Source organism: Hypomesus transpacificus, chromosome 12, assembly GCF_021917145.1.
Source record: "Hypomesus transpacificus isolate Combined female chromosome 12, fHypTra1, whole genome shotgun sequence".
NCBI lineage: Eukaryota > Metazoa > Chordata > Actinopteri > Osmeriformes > Osmeridae > Hypomesus > Hypomesus transpacificus.
In genome coordinates this window covers 5,797,916-5,815,328 of record NC_061071.1, presented here as the reverse complement: position 1 = coordinate 5,815,328, position 17,413 = coordinate 5,797,916, and the positions used below count along the sequence as shown (strand labels likewise).

General features: G+C 45.6%; 4 protein-coding genes across 5 annotated transcripts; 3 read left to right on the top strand and 1 right to left on the bottom strand.

Annotated features, from left to right (window-relative positions):
* The first annotated feature begins 11 nt into the window (after positions 1 to 11).
* Positions 12 to 1,809, top strand: LOC124474739 (PEST proteolytic signal-containing nuclear protein-like). Of its 2 annotated transcripts, none has more exons than XM_047031143.1 (5): positions 12 to 96; positions 602 to 828; positions 916 to 987; positions 1,063 to 1,118; positions 1,210 to 1,809. In XM_047031143.1, exons 1-5 carry the CDS (start codon positions 51 to 53, stop codon positions 1,322 to 1,324), a joined length of 516 nt encoding a protein of 171 aa, XP_046887099.1. In that variant the 5' UTR covers positions 12 to 50; the 3' UTR covers positions 1,325 to 1,809. The 2 variants fall into 2 exon arrangements, with proteins under 2 accessions (XP_046887099.1, XP_046887100.1); XM_047031144.1 differs by having other exon boundaries at positions 15 to 96; positions 605 to 828.
* Positions 1,810 to 3,996: 2,187 nt separating this feature from the next.
* On the top strand, positions 3,997 to 11,984 carry LOC124475057 (GTPase IMAP family member 8-like). The gene is given in 13 exon segments (XM_047031574.1): positions 3,997 to 4,162; positions 4,674 to 4,734; positions 4,848 to 5,543; positions 5,899 to 6,600; positions 7,589 to 7,980; positions 7,982 to 8,303; positions 9,219 to 9,902; positions 10,244 to 10,327; positions 10,545 to 10,680; positions 10,773 to 10,821; positions 11,017 to 11,386; positions 11,524 to 11,771; positions 11,884 to 11,984. Coding segments are annotated over 10 exon segments (3,147 nt in total). The 5' UTR covers positions 3,997 to 4,162; positions 4,674 to 4,712; the 3' UTR covers positions 11,077 to 11,386; positions 11,524 to 11,771; positions 11,884 to 11,984.
* A 121-nt stretch (positions 11,985 to 12,105) lies between these two features.
* Positions 12,106 to 13,598, top strand: LOC124474667 (caspase recruitment domain-containing protein 17-like). The gene is made up of 2 exons (XM_047031033.1): positions 12,106 to 12,248; positions 12,483 to 13,598. The coding sequence occupies exons 1-2, from the start codon at positions 12,110 to 12,112 to the stop codon at positions 12,809 to 12,811; spliced, it is 468 nt and encodes a 155-aa protein (XP_046886989.1). The 5' UTR covers positions 12,106 to 12,109; the 3' UTR covers positions 12,812 to 13,598.
* Positions 13,599 to 16,225: 2,627 nt separating this feature from the next.
* On the bottom strand, positions 16,226 to 17,311 carry LOC124474668 (polyadenylate-binding protein 1-B-like). Its single transcript, XM_047031034.1, has 2 exons — positions 17,049 to 17,311; positions 16,226 to 16,943 (listed from the first exon to the last, which is right to left on the bottom strand). Exons 1-2 carry the CDS (start codon positions 17,103 to 17,105, stop codon positions 16,617 to 16,619), a joined length of 384 nt encoding a protein of 127 aa, XP_046886990.1. The 5' UTR covers positions 17,106 to 17,311; the 3' UTR covers positions 16,226 to 16,616.
* Positions 17,312 to 17,413: the final 102 nt, after the last annotated feature.

Below are 17,413 nucleotides of genomic sequence, written 5' to 3'. Positions count from 1 at the left end.
TGTCGAACGTGCGACGGAAATGCTCCCTGATTTAGCTCTCCCTGCAAGTAATGGCGGAATATAAGCACAACACTAAGACGTTCTCCGACGATGGAGGTGATATTAGTACATTTTAGAGACAGTGTGTTATTGTCTGTCTGCGGCTAAATGAGCCGCGCTTTGTAAAAAATACGATTCATATGCTCATGTTTGTCTTCATGTGTCTTGATTTCGTTTAGCAATGGCGTAGTCTTTGGCCTATTTCTTAGCTAGCTGGCAGACGTTAGTTAGGGCTATGTTTAGTTACAAACAAGCTTGCCAGAGACAGGTTTTCCTTCAGCTAGTTATTTTATCAGAGTTTAAACCATGCCAACCTGCCCTGACCTGCTGACTGATGACAAAACATATACTGTAATGCAATCCGGCTGCTGTTGTAGCTAATTAGCAGTCGTGACCATAATTTATGGCTTAAGCCTATTTTGCACGAAGGTACCCTCCACCTCCCACGCTCCCCCTCGCACGACACTCCCCAGCAGACTAACCCCTCGTCACCCAGGTAACTAGCTCACCCTCGGGTTTCCAAGGTAACAGTTGCTCACCGTGGTAAGTTGTTTCGCCTCAGCAGGGCCCGAGGAGGAGGGAGGCAGAGTGAAAACTAAGCCTGTCTCTTCCAGCACTGGAGGAGGAGGGGTGGGAGGAGGGAAGCGATCGGCCCAGGATGATGCCCCGAGTCCTGGGAGGTCGTCCACAGACCAGCCGGCGCCACCAAAAGTCGCCAAGATCGGCTTTGGCCTGATAAGCCAACCGGTCAAGAAGCCTAACCCTATCTCCATTAAGCTTGGTGCCAGTGTGAGTATTATTTGGAGGGAGTGCGTTGACTCAGGTTTTTTAGACCCTCCAATCGAATGCACTACTAAGCTGATCCGCTCCTTTCAGAAACCCAAAGAACCTGTGCCCACACTTCCAGCTAAGAAACCACTGTCTTCAGTCTTCAACGAGGATGATGATGTGAGTTCGACACCCAAACACAAATATACACACACACACACATACACACACTAAACCAGCCTGTACCCTGCACAGAGTGAGCCAGAGGAGATGCCACCAGAGGCCAAAATGAGGATGAAGAACATCGGCAGGTGAGCGGACCAATTCTTTTTTTCATGGGCTCTTACCTCCTCGCTCTGTCACTTGGTCTTACTATCTCCCTTAATCCTCCCTCTTCTCCAGAGAAACCCCCACCTCTGCAGGGCCTAACTCCTTCAACAAGGGGAAACAGGGCTTCTCCGACCACCAGAAGCTCTGGGAGAGAAAGCTGAAGACCCAGTCCGACCACCAATCCTAGACTGGCAACACCAGCTCTGGATCGGATTGGATGATGATGATGATGATGATGATAATGACTGACGTCCTGTTTTAGTATTAAAGTGGGCCGGCTGGGTCACTGTTTTGTGTGTGAACCTTTTTGTTTGATACCAGTGTAAAAATGTAAATATGTAACAATTTGTTTTCACGCTCGCTTCTCTCTCTTTATTTTTTCTTCTTTTTTTTTACGTGTGTGTATGTGTGGTATAATCTTTTCCAGTGGATATGCCAGACATATGTTGGCAGGGTTAAAACATGAACTGGTGAGACTCTGATGGCTGGAGTCTCAGGGGCTAGACTGGGATCTCTACATCTGTGTATCACCGGCCTGTCTGTATATTCAGTCCAGAATCCTGACCATGTGTGCCCACGACCCCCCTCTTCACCTGTCTGTCATCCCAGTGCCTGAAAACTCACCTGTCGAAAGGGACCTTGGTTGGAAAATAAACTTTGATTCAATTCTGAGATGATGTTTTTATGAACCTTGGCTGGAGATGGATGGAACTCAATACTTCTACAACTGTTGTTTCAGAACAGTAGTTGTAATTTATTTTGTTGTCATATGTGTTTTGAGTTGTGGTTCAGTCAGGCCAGTAGAGGACTGCACTGAAGCCCTAAGTAACCATCAATATGGAGGCATCTGTATACAGTTCAGTTTATTGCAAAAGCAAATTAAAACAGTTACATCTTGGTAGTAGACAGTGAACAGTGAACTAAAAACCAAAGGACAAGGACACAGTGATATCGCACATGCAAACAGAGGAGACATGAAGCACAAAGGTGGTGAAAGGAGGGCAGTTTCAAGAGAGGGGGGTGCTAGGAGGAAAGAGAAAAGGTGCACACATATCAGGACTTTTCTTGGTTCCTCTATTTTTCCTCCTTATACTTTATACTTTTTTTTCACTCTCCTATTTCCTTCTAGTATCCTCCTTTCTGCTCCATCTATTATTTCAAACACCATCTCATGGAAACTCTGCTCAGCCTCTCAAGTTGTAAATAAAAATGACTTAAATAACTGTTATTGTTAGCAATATACAACACTTTTATCCTACTAAACCTTGAAACCTAATAGCAGATAGAAAAACTATCTGGACTGGGACTTCACAACAATAACTACATGTAACTTACCAAACACAGTTAGCTTCCGTTGGCAGGAGAGGGAATCCTGTGGTGTTATCAGTGGCTGCAGGCTTAAGGTCCTGGTTGCTCTGGAGCAGGGTGATGATCCTCCTAGGTGTCTTGATGTTAAACAAGGACAGAGTCTTGTCAGGAAGGGAGGTCCTGAGAGAGCCACCAAACTGGAGCAGTCAGACTGACTCCTCGCTGAAGGACCTTGGAAAACCCCGAATACAAACGAAAGAGACAGTATATTAATAACAGACAGGCAGGTAACTTCAGAAAACAGGTGGACATAAAAGATGGGCACATCTAACATTAGTAAATAACTAATCTAATGACTTACATGATCTGCTTGTCAAGATCGGTGCTCGAAGTGGGCGGTGGGCCTACCCACCGGTACTGCCGAAATCTCACTCCCTGAAAAAATTCCACTCCCCTAAGCGTGTGCGTGAGCCGTGACACATACAGGTCTCAGTCGAAAAATCCGACAGCCTCCTTGATCTCGCCTTGTCTGGCCAGGCACTTGAACAGCAAGCACAGGGTTGGGAATTGGGATACTCAGGAGTAGATAGCCCACTCACAAAGTGCTACGAAGATTTAAAAAATACGTTTATAATGGCCTGTTGGGACGTTTTGTTCAACATTGATACAGTATTTTAAAGCTCCTGTCAACTTTCTGGCGTCCGCTGGCTATACGCTGCTACATCCGTGTGGCATTTTACCGGAATATGTGCTCAGATTGACAATAAACACGAAATAAAACTTATAAGTGTGGTGAAGTAGGACAACGTTTTTTGTCGCCGGGTCCCATGGTGGATCCTGGTATCGGAGCTCCATTGATGTTGGCTTTTAATAGTTATCATGCCCGCGCTTATCTCAGAGTTGACGTACTCCAAGTTGAGTCAACAAATTCAAATCAGCTTTTCTGGAACAGAATTTTAGTTTTTTCCCATTTTAAAGTAACTCAACTCAGAGTTCAGGGTTAGGGTGAGAGTTTGTTAAACCCGCTACCCGGAATACCCCCCAGATCATCACCCTGGTTTATACCAGGGGCTTCATTTATAAACGTTGCGTTGACCATTTGATCAAATATACAAGTGGTTTAGGTAAAGGCTCTTCTGTTTAAGTTCACTCTCTAACAAGTAAGACAATTCAAAATATTACAAAATAACATAAAATATTGTTTCAACTAAGAGATAGTACGCAGTGTGTCTCTGTGTCCCCCAGGACCCCACGCCCTCCTCCTGGTCGTACAGGGATTGACTTCATTCACTAAGTAGGAGGCAAATTCTATAGAGCAACACTTGCAGCTTCTCAGTGAGAGAGTCTGGGGTCACACTATTGTGCTGTTCACCTGTGGGGACTATCTGGGAGTTACAAACATTGAGCAGCACATTGAGACAGCGTTGCGTACCTACGCACTTCATGTGCAGTCCTCCCACTCACAAGTCATTCGCTTCAGCCCAGCTGAAGTACAGCGAAATGCGATTGCACCTCAAACTCCCCCTTTTCAGTCGTATTTGGCATGTGAAATGGATTCTCATAAATAATTAACAACCACTAAGGTGCCACAGCGCTTTTTTCCTCCTTGCTGGCTTTACGGAAGTATCGGCGTCACACTGTCACCGACTCACGAATTACTTGAAAGTCAATTCTCATTTATCTCCAATTTGGACACCTTGCTGTCTCATGAGAGATGGTAGGACCATTCACGTTTCTGTATTTTTTTCACTTATTGTTGAGTAGTTTTGAACTAAACTGTTGTTGCCTGAAGTGTTTGTAAAAGGGTGAAGACATTCAGGTGGACTTTGTCTCCAGTAGGCTTATTCACATTTACATTTATGCATTTCGCAAACGCTTTTATCCAAAGCGACATCCAAGATAGCTTTACAAAAGAGCATAGGTCACTGATCATGACAACGAGGTAGTCCCAAACATTGCAAGCAGCCAAAACATGAAGCATACATTGTGAAAAAACTAAACAAGTGCCAAAAAGGGAAGACCCATAAGAGCATGCAGTTATACAAATTACAAATTAAAACAACATGAACCACAAAAAAGTGCAGGACTGTACCTGTAGAAGAACAATCAATAGTAAAATATTTCACAGCGAGTACAAGACTTAACTTCATTATAACTAACCTACAAGAGCAACAAGTCACTCAATCTTATGCAACAAGCTTATCTGAACAGGCTGCAATTTCTTCTAGACTGAGAGACTGAAACCTACATAAAGTCCGAGAGCAACAATGGAAGCCCGTGGCAGTTCAGGTTAAGTAACTCATATGTCAAATCTGAATATGGTCAAATATCTCCTTGTATGAAATTTGGTATTAGCTTGTATTTGTCCATTTGGATTCTAACAATTTGAATGTGAATGGCAGGTAACTCAATCCATCTCTCAGAGATGAGGATTATGCTGCTGGGGTGGATAAGTGCAGGGAAGAGTTCATCAGGAAACACCATCCTGGGTAGAGAGGAGTTTGACCTGAGGACAGCTCAGTGTGCGAAGAGACTGGGAGAGGTAGCAGGGAGACAGGTCACTGTGGTCGACACTCCAGGATGGTGGAGGGATCTCCCTGCAGAGCACACAACTAAGCTGGTTAAACAGGAGATAGTATGCAGTGTGTCTCTGTGTCCCCCAGGACCCCACGCCCTCCTCCTGGTCATACAAGGAGGGGGTTCATTCACTGAGAAACACAGATTATCAGTAGAGAAGCACCTGCAGCTTCTCAGTGAGAGCGTCTGGAGTCACACTATAGTGTTGTTCACTCATGGGGACTATCTGGGAAACACAACCATTGAGCAGTACATTCAACAGGAGGGGAAGGCCCTCCAGTGGCTTGTTGAGAAATGTAGGAACAGGTATCATGTCCTCAACAATATGAACAGGGGCGATGGCTCTCAGGTCACAGAACTGCTGGACAAGATAGAGGAGATGGTCGCAGGAAACAGAGGAAGACATTATGAGATCAAGAGAGGAATACTGGACAAGTCAAGAAAGTGGAGAACAAAAGAAGAGAAAGGAAAAGAAAGTCAGAAGGTTCCAAAACAAAGAGAGATCCATCAAACATTAAGAGGTGAGTTTTGTTTCTTGGTTTAAAGAAACATGCAGTGAAAATAGATGGTTGTAATACGAAAGTAATTCCCTATTGTGTCTCTTTCTTAAGACTTCATTCCTTATTTATATTTGAATAGTTATTCATCTTGAATAGTTTTGAGCAGGGGCCTATTGTTGACCATCAAATATACAAGTGGTTTAGGTAAAGGCTCTTCTGTTTAAGTTCACTCTCTAACAAGTAAGACAATTCAAAATATTACAAAATAACATAAAATATTGTTTCAACTAAGAGCACAACAGTCATTTGCATTATTGAATTTGAGAGGCACAGCTGATTAGGACACGACTGTTTACAATGTTTCTCTCTCCGACAGGTGACTCTGTCCATCTCTCAGAGCTGAGGATTGTGCTTCTGGGGTGGATAGGTGCAGGGAAGAGTTCATCAGGAAACACCATCCTGGGTAAAGAGGAGTTTGACCTGAGGACAGCGCAGTGTGTGAAGAAACTGGGAGAGGGAGCAGGGAGACAGGTCACTGTGGTTGACACTCCAGGATGGCGGAGGGATCTCCCTGTAGAGGGCACTATTAAGCTGGTTAAAGAAGAGATTGTACGCAGTGTGTCTCTGTGTCCCCCAGGACCTCACACTTTCCTCCTGGTCATACAGATGGATGTTTCATTCACTGAGAAATACAGAGAATCTGTAGAGCAACACATGAAGCTTCTCAGTGAGAGAGTCTGGAGTCACACTATAGTGCTGTTCACCCGTGGGGACAATCTGGGAGACACAACTATTGAGCAGCACATTCAACAACAAGGGAAGGCCCTCCAGTGGCTTGTTGAGAAATGTGGGAACAGGTATCATGTCCTCAACAATAGGAACAGGGGTGATGGCTCTCAGGTCACAGAGCTGCTGGACAAGATAGAGGAGATGGTGGCAGGAAACAGAGAAGGACACTTTACGATAGACAGAGAGCTGCTGGACAAGATAGAGGAGAGAAGGAGGGCAGAGAAAGAGAGAGCACACGAGAGGCTGGTGAAAGTGCATAAACAGAGAGAGAATCTCAGATCACAAATGGGTGAGTTTATTTATATGTATTCATTTACCAGACACTTTTATCAGAAGCAATGTACAAATATTTTCCTTTCTTGCAAAGTGTAACATGTAATCTGCATAGTGCATAGAAACATCTATTGTTTTCCGACCACAATCTCTGTGGGAGCAGATAACTTCATGTCCACCAAAGGTGTGGCATCGATTCAGGTCTGGGATCTTGCACTTGTTGTCTGTCAGCTGAGAGGAGAAGTTTATACCAGACAAGTGACCAGACCTACTGTAGGAGGCAGCAACATCTATATGTGGCAGGAAGATCAGAGAGCACAGTAAATGTAGAAATAGTGTGAAATAGAGAACAAGGATCATCACAGATGTTTATACAGACACAGCAAGCAACTCTTATAGGACCAGCCAAATAAGTGCTCCCCTTATTTACAGTACATCCATATTTGACTGAACCTGAACTTAGTCATGAACCTACAGTGTGAACGATGACACTTTTTTAACATTGGATGTAAAGTAACACAGATGTAATAAATAGTTTATAAAATGGTGTTGTACATTTAAGCAGTAAGTGGGTTACATAACAGCAGTACACATTGTAAGAAATCGTACAAACATATGGATTGGGATTAATGTTTACAGGGGTGCAGAAAATAAATCCTTTCATTTTGCTCTCTTTGTTTCTTTTCCTCTCTCTCTCTCTCTCATCTCCTCTCTCTCCTCTCTCTCTCACTCTCTCTCCTCTCTCTCCTCTCTCTCTCTTCTCTCTCTCTCTCTCTCTAGTCTCTCCTCTCTCTCTCCTCTCTCTCTCTCTCTCTCTCTCTGTCTCTCTCTCTCTCGTCTCCCTCTCTCTGTCTCTCTCTCTCTCTCTCTCTCTTCCCTCTCTCTCTCTGTCTCTCTCTCCTTCCTCTCCCCTCTCTCTCTCTCTCTCTCTCTCTCTCTCTCTCCTCTCTCTCTCTCTCTCTCTCTCTCTCTCTCTCTCTCTCGCTCTTCCTGTCTCCATGCAGGTCACTGCCTCCATCTCTCAGAGCTGAGGATTGTGCTGCTGGGATACCGTTACGCAGGGAAGAGTTCATCAGGAAACACCATCCTGGGCAGGGAAGAGTTTAATCAGATGACAATATCTCAGAGTGTGAAGAAAGAGGGGGAAGTAGCAGGGAGACAGGTCAGTGTGGTCGAGACACCAGGCTGGTTGAGGAATTGCCTTTTAAAGAACACTACTGGGCTGGTTAAAGAAGAGATAGTACGCAGTGTGTCTCTGTGTCCCCCAGGACCCCACGCCCTCCTCCTGGTCGTACAGGGATTGACTTCATTCACTAAGGAGGAGGCAAATTCTATAGAGCAACACTTGCAGCTTCTCAGTGAGAGAGTCTGGGGTCACACTATTGTGCTGTTCACCTTTGGGGGACTATCTGGGAGTTACAACCATTGAGCAGCACATTGAGACAGAAGGAAAAGCCCTCCAACGGCTTGTTGAGAAATGTGGGAACAGGTATCATGTCCTCAACAATAAGAACAGGGGTGATGGCTCTCAGGTCACAGAGCTGCTGGACAAGATAGAGGAGATGGTGTCAGGAAACAGAGGAAGACATTATGAGATAGACAGAGAGCTGCTGGCAAAGATTAAAAAGATAGAACTGTGGAGGAGAACTGAAGAAGAGCAAGCTAAAGACAGAAGGATGAAGGTGCAAAAACAGAGAGAGATCCACCAAACATTTATAGGTGAGTTGTTTTGGTTTGGTTTACAGTAATAGAGCAATCAGCCTAATTTGCAAGAACTGGAATAGGTTAAAGTTCAGTTTAGGAGTTTATTGAAAAACTAGAGAAAAGTAAAAGGTTTACACCTGTACCCATAACTTACTGCTTTGAGGATAGCTTTGAGGGCTGGCCAGATGTGATCTTGTCAAGTCATAGAAAACTCTAAACAATGGGACAATATAGCAGGGGTCTCAATTAGAAACCCAGAAGGAAAACATTTTCTGGTCTTTACCTCAGAGTTCATGGGGTAATTTTGTTTAGTAAAGTATCTATGCTTTGTGTCATAGTGACATTTCACGTTACCACTTATGACAAGGGCAACCGTCTCATTGCAGATTACGTAAACACATCAGTCTTGTGCTCCCCACCGGCAACACAAATGTATACTTCTCAGTCCACTCTGTCTGAAATTTGCAATTTACGGAATCAACTTTTAGCTTTTTGTTGGGTTTTGTCACGTCATGATTTTGCCTAAGGAAGAAACAGGTACGGTTAGCAAATCGATGAGCCTGCGTTGTTGCGAAGGACACACACAACCTGCGAGACCCACAGAGGTTGCGGCCAACGTTGAGTGAGTGAGTTGTCATGGTGATCACAGTTATCACAGCTGCCGATTGGACCTTTGGGTTGGACACGGAAGATAGAAACCACATCTAGTAGAAAAGAAATATGACTAAATAAGACTATTGATTTTGGCTTCGGTCCAAATTATATTGCGTCTGGGTCCGGATCTGGACCGGAGTCCGCCTATTGAGTACCCCGCAATATAGCATCAAATAGAGTGTGTGAACTAAGAATACAGCAGTTATCTGCATTATAGAATTTGAGGGGCACAAATGGTAAAGGGACAACAATTTATTTGGTTTCTCTCTCCGACAGGTGACTCCCTCCATCTGGCAGAGCTGAGGATTATGCTTTTGGGGTGGAGAGGTGCAGGGAAGAGTACATCAGGAAACACCATCCTGGGCAGAGAGGAGTTTGACCTGAGGACAGCTGCTCAGTGTGTGAAGAGACAGGGAGAAGTAGCAGGGAGGCAGGTTACTGTCATCGACACTCCAGGGTGGTGGCGTGATTTCCCTGTAGAGGGCACTATTAAGCTGGTTAAAGAAGAGATAGTACGCAGTGTGTCTCTGTGTCCCCCAGGACCCCACGCCCTCCTCCTGGTCATGATGGGGGTGGTTTCATTCACAGAGGAAAACGCTAAATCTGTAGAGCAACACATGGAGCTTCTCGGTGAGAGAGTCTGGAGTCACACTATAGTGCTGTTCACCCGTGGGGACCGTCTGGGAGACACGACCATTGAGCAGCACATTCAACAAGAGGGGAAAGCTCTCCAGTGGGTTGTTGAGAAATGTGGGAACAGGTTTCATGTCTTTAACAATGAGGACAGTGGTGATGGCTCTCAGGTCACAGAGCTGCTGGACAAGATAGAGGAGATGGTGGCAGTGAACAGTGGAGATGTGTTCTGCCTGGAGGGCATCAGAGATGAAGACCAGAGTTCTGAGTGGAAGATACCATTTCGGCCTGAGAAGGGGATTAGGAGCATAGATGCTCTTCGTTCCTGTGAGTTTGAAATTATACAGAGATAAAGTAATGATAATATAGTAATAAATAGTGAGTAATGCAAATTCCCAAAGTGGCAGTAATGCAAATTCCCAAAGTGGCAGTGGACACTTACAGTTGGGGTGAAGTAAATTAATCAAATGAAACCGGGAAGGAATTTTTCAATGTATATATTCAGTGTGTCAACGTAGAATGACAGAATCATGATTCTTACATGTAAAAAGATAAGTAAGCACCTGAACAAGTACTATTCATTCAAGTTTAAAGTTAAGTAGTTAGTATGAATCTGACACCTACAACAAGGAATGGTGCTGTTGATAACGAGTGTTGTTGTTCTTCAGTGCGTGGGGCCAGCAGAACAGAAACCACCAACAACTCTGAAAACATGTCTGACTGGGGCTCAGAGGCTGGATCACAACCTGATGGTAGGAACAGGGTCAGAGGTCATAGAGGGTCATGTCTGATGAGGGTAGGACCAGGGTCAGAGGTCATAAAGGGTCATGTCTGCTGAGGGTCAAACCAGGGTCAGAGGTCATAGAGGGTCATGTCTAGGGTAGGACCAGGGTTGGTAGGATTCAGACTGCTGACTCTCCTCAGTCTAGCCTCTGGTGTTCAGTGTGATCTGGTCCGCTTGTTCCACAGGGGTTGGCGATGACGGATCTGATTGCCAATCTCTGAGAAGCTCTGCACATGACTCCGCCTACGGCTCTGACACTTCCTGTCCGTCACGTCACCTGACCTCAGTGCTGGGATCATCCAGATCTAGGACTGGTGTGAGGTATGCAGATGAATCCTGGAGTTCTTGAGACAGCTGTGTCTTTATCTGGTCCTTTCAGTCAACACTGTCTTCCCTCCTTCTCCACAACCCAGGAAGCCCCTGCTGGCTGGAGCCACTCTGAGTTCTACACCAGAGGAACTTGTAAGAACCTGCACCTCTGCTCTGAACATCTGTGGAGACAAACCAAACATGATATTTCAAATAGAACAGCAGTACATATTCCAGTACTTTACATTGCCACATTTTCTAATACAACCCCTCCATCTAGATCTGCTCTGTAACATCAGAGAACACTGGACAGTTCTTGGTTTGATCAAGTTTTTCTCTGTATTCCAGACTCCGACTGTAGTGACTCCAGAAACTGCAGTAGAACTCACAGAAACCTCATATACGTGAGCTTTCCAGCCTCTAACAACATACTATCAGGGTACAGTGGTATTGTCCCAGGTGTTTCTGCAGTAGTGAGTGAGCTGGTTCTGCTGCGTCCCCAGGCTCTGCTGCCCTCAAGCAGGCCTGTTCCAGTGCAGTCTGACTGCCTTCATGTTCCTGATGGAGGGCCAGGGGGAGGTGCTCTACAGGACTGTCCAATGGGACGAAGGTCTGCTGAACTCCACAGGCCGCTCCCCTGCCGGACCCCTGTTCACCATCGACTGTCCCCAGGGCTCTGTCTGTCAGCTGCACCTCCCACACTGTGAGATTCTCTCTGGTGAGTTACACCTAGAAACGTCTCACCCAGCAGTCTGTACGTGTTTGACTTCTATCTGTCCAAGATAGTCCTATTCTAGACTGTCTGTTATAGACAATGAGGTAACACAGTGAGAGTGACAGGTTACTGTGTTTCAGGAGAGGGGCGTGAGGTGCTGTCTGTGGCTCATGTTGCTGGAGGCAGCGTGGAGCTTGTGCCTCCACTGAGGGTGACAGACTCTCATGTGGTGGTGGATGTGACAGACCTGTCCCTGTGGGGCCTGGTCAGGTGGTTTCTACCCTCCCTCACCATCAAGGGCCAGGTGCTCCTCTTCCTCCAGCAGCTGAGCCCCATGTATACCATCCTCAACGTGATGGTTCTGCCCAGCAACGTGCCTCTCTCTGAGGTAAACCAGACATCCCTGCTCCACATCCACAGTGACCTGCTGGAATCATGGAATGCTTAGCTTACCATGATAGTCTTCAAGGAAGATAGTAGCCTCCTCTGTCTGGTTGCAGGTGAGGGAGAAACAGGAGGGAACCACCTACCTGCGTGTCAGTTCTGACTGCCAGCTAGCTAAGGGGGAAAGATACAGTCTCACCTGTCATCTGGAAGAGACACCCAGGATACAACCAAAAGTAGGTGACTCATCGGGTCACACTAGTTCCAACAATGTGGTTTCAATGTTGTGCTACAGTAGATGCTGACTCATGACTGGGTTAATCCCTGTTCCAGTGTGTTGTGATGGACTGGAACTACGGACCCAACTACCACCCCACCTTCCAGGTGTTCCTGCCCCCCGTCACACAGGAGGCGGAGCTCAGCCTGTTGGAGAGGAGGCTGGAGGGGGTGGAGGTGTGGTCAGGGCTGGTCCCACTGACAGGTAACAGCAGCTGACATTTACGACCCCCCACAGGTGATGAGCTGAAGTCAAGTTGGACGTGATGGCTTGAACAATTACATTTGTTTGTAAACTATTCTTGTTAGTAGGATTGTTGTCATAACATGTAAAGGTGAATGAGTATCTGAGGTGAATCTTTAGTCTGTTAGCTGAGTCTGCTACTCTGGAGTGTTCTCTCCATGGTAACACACTGATGATGTCACTGACTGTTTGCAGGTGCTGCTGTCACCGGAGCGACGACGTCAGAGGGACCGTCTGAGCGCGCTCAGAGTGAACGTGCGGAGCAGCAGCTGAAGGCTGTGAGGTCAGAGTTTGTGAAGCGTGTGTCGGTCCCCGTGCTCAACAGCCTATTGGACGAGCTCCGTCAGCATGGAGTCATCACGCAGGAAGAGGAGGAGTCTGTCAAGGCCATCGCTGAGAGGGCGGAGAGAGGGCGCCACGTCATCGACGCCGTGCTGAACAAAGGAGCTCAAGCCTGCCACATGATGACAGTGTTCTTACTTGAGCAGGACTCCTTATTGAGCACAACGCTCGGTCTCAGATAGTGTGGCTGTGGGGGGGATGTCTGGACACCATTTGTGCATGAAAACAGGGATGTAGATGTTAATCTCACTCAGGAGATCAGCCGATGCCGTTTCTGTTCATATGTTTAGTCTTATTTTCCACTCAGGTAAATCGACTGTAACTCTGTAAAGTCTGCAATGATCTGAGCAAACATACTCAAGCCTTTCATCAGCAATCCAGTTAGGTATCTACTCTGTATGCAATTGTTTTTTCAAAGCAAGAAATGTGTAAATAAGAAAATTGATCCACATCAGTGGCATTCTAAACAATTTTCTTTGAATCTGACCTCAATCAGGTTCTGCAGTGCATCAGGTTTGCCCGGGCAGAGTACACCAGAAAGCTTGCAGACAAATTGAATGGGTGAAACTGTTTATGATTAATGACAATGTTTACATGAGACCCCTGCAATGTAGGGTCTAGCCCTCTCACACAGTGCCATACACCACATCCAACAGGGAATGAAACCTGTGTTTGTTAGCTTGGCGCTGGTACTAGATTGGAGATCTGTGCCTCATCAAGTGATCCTCCATCAGTACTTCTGCTGAGACGTTTGGTCCGCCTATCAAGGATCTGATGCTCAACTGGAAACTGTTACTATTCTATAGGCCCAGCGTCATGATGTTCATCTGCAGAGGCTGAGCTGTTTACATGGCGAAGAGGATAAGGAACGCCACCATGAGACAGAAGAGACCCATGGCCTCAGACAGAGCGAACCCCAGGATGGCATAGGAGAACAGCTGCTGCTTCAGGGAGGGGTTCCTGGGGAGGGAGGTGTGTGTTAAAGACAGCCACCTTACAGTTGATCAACCTGCTCCTGCTAACCCTCCCCCTGCTAACCTGCACCCTGCTAACCCCCCTCTGCTAACCCCCCCCCTGCTAACCCTCCCCTACTGTATTAGCTACTGTATCACTGAACAGTTCCAGTATTGTGACATACAAATATATAAGCACAAACTGAACCCTCCTGGTGGTGCTGGTTGAGAGGGGGGTGGTTACCTGGCTTAGCCTATGATGAGAGAAACGGATACTGTTCCAATTCCAGCTGGACCCTGTAATACTGTCATAAGGCTTCTCATAGAACCAAGGCCTAAAAACAGCAGACTGGAGATGGTGCTTTTTAAGTAGGACCAGCCTTGATCAGCCATCACAACGATATACTGATATATATACTGGAAAGCACAAGTAGGTTATCTGTACTCCATAGCATATTTTCCCATTGAGACATGGGAACCTTCCACATCAAACCAATAAAATAAGCATTCAACATTGTCAGCTTCTCTTACACTCCCTCTAGGCCTATATCATAATGCATACTGTATATCTTTGTTTAAACTACTTACTAGAGGTCAGCCATGCGACTGTAAGATTGTAGTTCATACCTACTATTAGCTGTATGCTGAAAATTACATTTATAATTTTCACTATGTAAGGCTGGTTGTCACCCTGCCACCCACCTCTCATATGCTCAAAATGGAGTTGCTGGACGGTGTCTCCACTTGATGAGTCTCACTCCTTATTGTGTAACTTACTGTTGCATTGCTAGTCATATTCTAAGTAAGGGTTAAGATGTGGTCTAACTGGTTGTTCTACAGATAATAGTTGTGCCTAAAAGGAATAGTGAAGCTGTTCTCGAGATTTTTGATCTCCTGAGGGCTCCCCCTCAGCTCTGGCTCCTCCTACCCTTTCTCCTTCCTCACCTCTTACCCTTTATCTGTCCGATTTACATCAATCATGGTAGAGTAGATACGATTTAAAGTCTTCACTCCGTAACAAGTTTGCTTTGTAATTTATTTAATTAATTAGCGATATAATTAAATAGACATTTAATTGAACCTTACTTTGACCAGGCTAACTCTGATTTAACCCATCAAGTCAAATAACTGCAATTCCGGCATATTTGTTTCCGTTTAGGCTACCCCTCTCTACCTTTAAAGATCCCATGACAGGATGCTTTTAGATGGATGCTTTTATCTAGGCCTTAGTGGTCCCCTAATACTGTATCTGAAGTCTCTTTCCCGAAAAGCAGCCTTGGTGCAGAATTACAGCGACGACGAGCAGTCCCACAATGAACTTTCCTCAGGACGTGCCGTTTCTGCGTCTGTAGCTTTAAATGCTATGAGGAGGAGAGAGGTGGGGCTAACTGCCATGCTTCGGTCGTTTGCAAGCCATGAGGTCTCACGAGGAAAAACCTATATTGCACTCGCACGTAGCTCAGTTTCTCATTGGCGGGCCAGATTTTCTGGAAGGCAAAGCAGAGAAAGGGGAGGTAACCTTCCTTCTTATGACGACACAAGAAAAGGATTTTCAAAACCGAGCATTTGAGCTTTCATTTTCTCTAAGGCGGAGAAGAATACAGAGGGCTTGGTTTACACGTATCAAAATGTATATCCACTGGGGGACCAAAGGCTAGGGGAACTCATAATAATGTTGAATAAACCTCCTAAAGTGACATGTTCATGTCATGGGACCTTGAAAGGTTTTTGACATTTTCGAAGTACAAATCTAGTTTCTATTATGTCCGATGCAATGAAGATCTGTCTGGGTTCTGTCACAATGACTGCCTGCCTGAGACAGTGAAAGAGGCATTTTAAGACATTTTGAACAGAGCCAGAGGGAATTCCCTTATTTGAATTTTGCGTTGTTTTGTCATTGGATGAATAACCCAAGAGTGTTTCTAATTAGTCAGTGAAATGACTGGGGGGGGGGGGGGGGGGGCACATCCCTTTGATAGGTGAGAGCTTTTAGTTTAGAAGCAGTAGTACCAATTTGGTGACTTTCTCGCTATATCTGGCGACTTTCCAAACCGTCTTGGCGACTTATTTTTGTCAGAAGTGACTAGCGATAAATCTAGCGACTTTCTGGTGTTATTGGAAACTGTCTGGTGTTGTGGAGACTTGCGTGAAAGGTATCAATCTGCAGTTACTGTCTTCAACGAGCACAGTAACTTTGCACAGAAAGATTGAAGTCTAAATTTGACATTGCATTAGCTAAAATATAGAAGATATCTTTCTCTGTGGTATCTTCTTACTAAGTACAATCTCATATCAACAACCTACCATTTTGAACTGGCGTTAGCACGTTAACAATTTATGTAGGGTATCAATAGGGGGAAAATGTCAAGTATTTTTTTTGTCATGATTTCCCACGTCTCCCCAATGCCCCCATACAAATGTTAACCCAACAAAGAAATTGCAGTCTCGTCATGTAGTACAAATTGCCAAACAGTCTGGCAATAACCCTATCTCGAGCCTTCTAGAGTCTGTAGTCTGGTTAATCTTAATAGATAAAAATAGCAAAAGCCAAAAGAAATTCAACCAATGTTTAATTAACAATTTATGCTTCATATGGATTAAAGAGTAGTGTGGAACTCTAATAAGCAATCTCCATTCTTCACAGTAGATGCAGCAGCATTAATGGAGGTGGTGCTATTTGCATGATACTGGTAGTCTTCTGACCCAGCCATCCTTAAAAAACAAAATCCTTTCAGATGAAAGATTAACTTCTACTCAATGTGCTCAGAGATCCAGGAAACCATTGGTGCAGACTGATGAGACTTGCTGCTGTCTTTAGGACTTTTTTGTCCACGTTCGTATCCAGGAGCTGGGGGTGCTTGGCAGGCTGGACACACTGCAGGCATTCTTCAGGACCTTCTCACCCTCCTTCAGCCCAAGAAGAACTTTCAGGCCCTCACTAGCAACACATGTGGCAACCTTCAGGACATTCTCATCCTCCATCTCTAGAGCCTCAGCCAGGCTGGTATCAGTGGCTACAGGCTTGAGGTCCTGGTTACTCTGGAGCAGGGTGGTGAAGCTGAAAGGTGTCTGGAAGTTTAGCTGGGACATAGCCTTGGCCACATTCAACTGGGAGGCACGGAGGGCAGCCATTACCCGACTGATCTTGGAATGCAGAGCCTGTGGAGACCCCCAGCATGTAGATCACCTCATCATTGTCCATCTCAAGGAACATACCGGTGAGCTTGTCAGCTAGGCATGGTTGAACCTTGTGGATGAGGGAGATGAGACACTCCCCCGGCATAGGCTTCTGGTAATACAGCGGAGTGGAGGCCAGTGTGTAGGCTGTCAGAGGTTCCATGCCCCACACATAAACAGCAGGCTCATGGAGGACAGAGGGACACACCATTTAAAATACATTTTTATATATGAAACTCACAATGTTAGTGCTGCCACGATGTGAAACTGTGATAAAGCCTGGAATTACCTGCTGCATTCCAATCAGGGCCTGAACCTGGACTTGAGCTCTGGTTTGGGTCTGCATCTCTCCATCAGGGTTCGGGCCTTTGTCTGGTTGTGAGCCAGGGTCATGAGCTGGGCGAGAACAGTCATGGTCAGTTATCGGTTAGATACTCCAGGCACGACACACACACCAGGAGAGCTGATCCATATGTAGACAGCAGGCTGGAAAGAGACAGGGCACATATTATGTAAACTACACAGTTAGATACAGTAGACACCCAAGGTTTTTGATGCCACCTTGTGTAGCACACATTTAAGAAATAAATTCCTGTATGATTTACACCTGCTGCGTGACACCAAGACAAGGGTGTAGGCATGGGTCAGGACCTG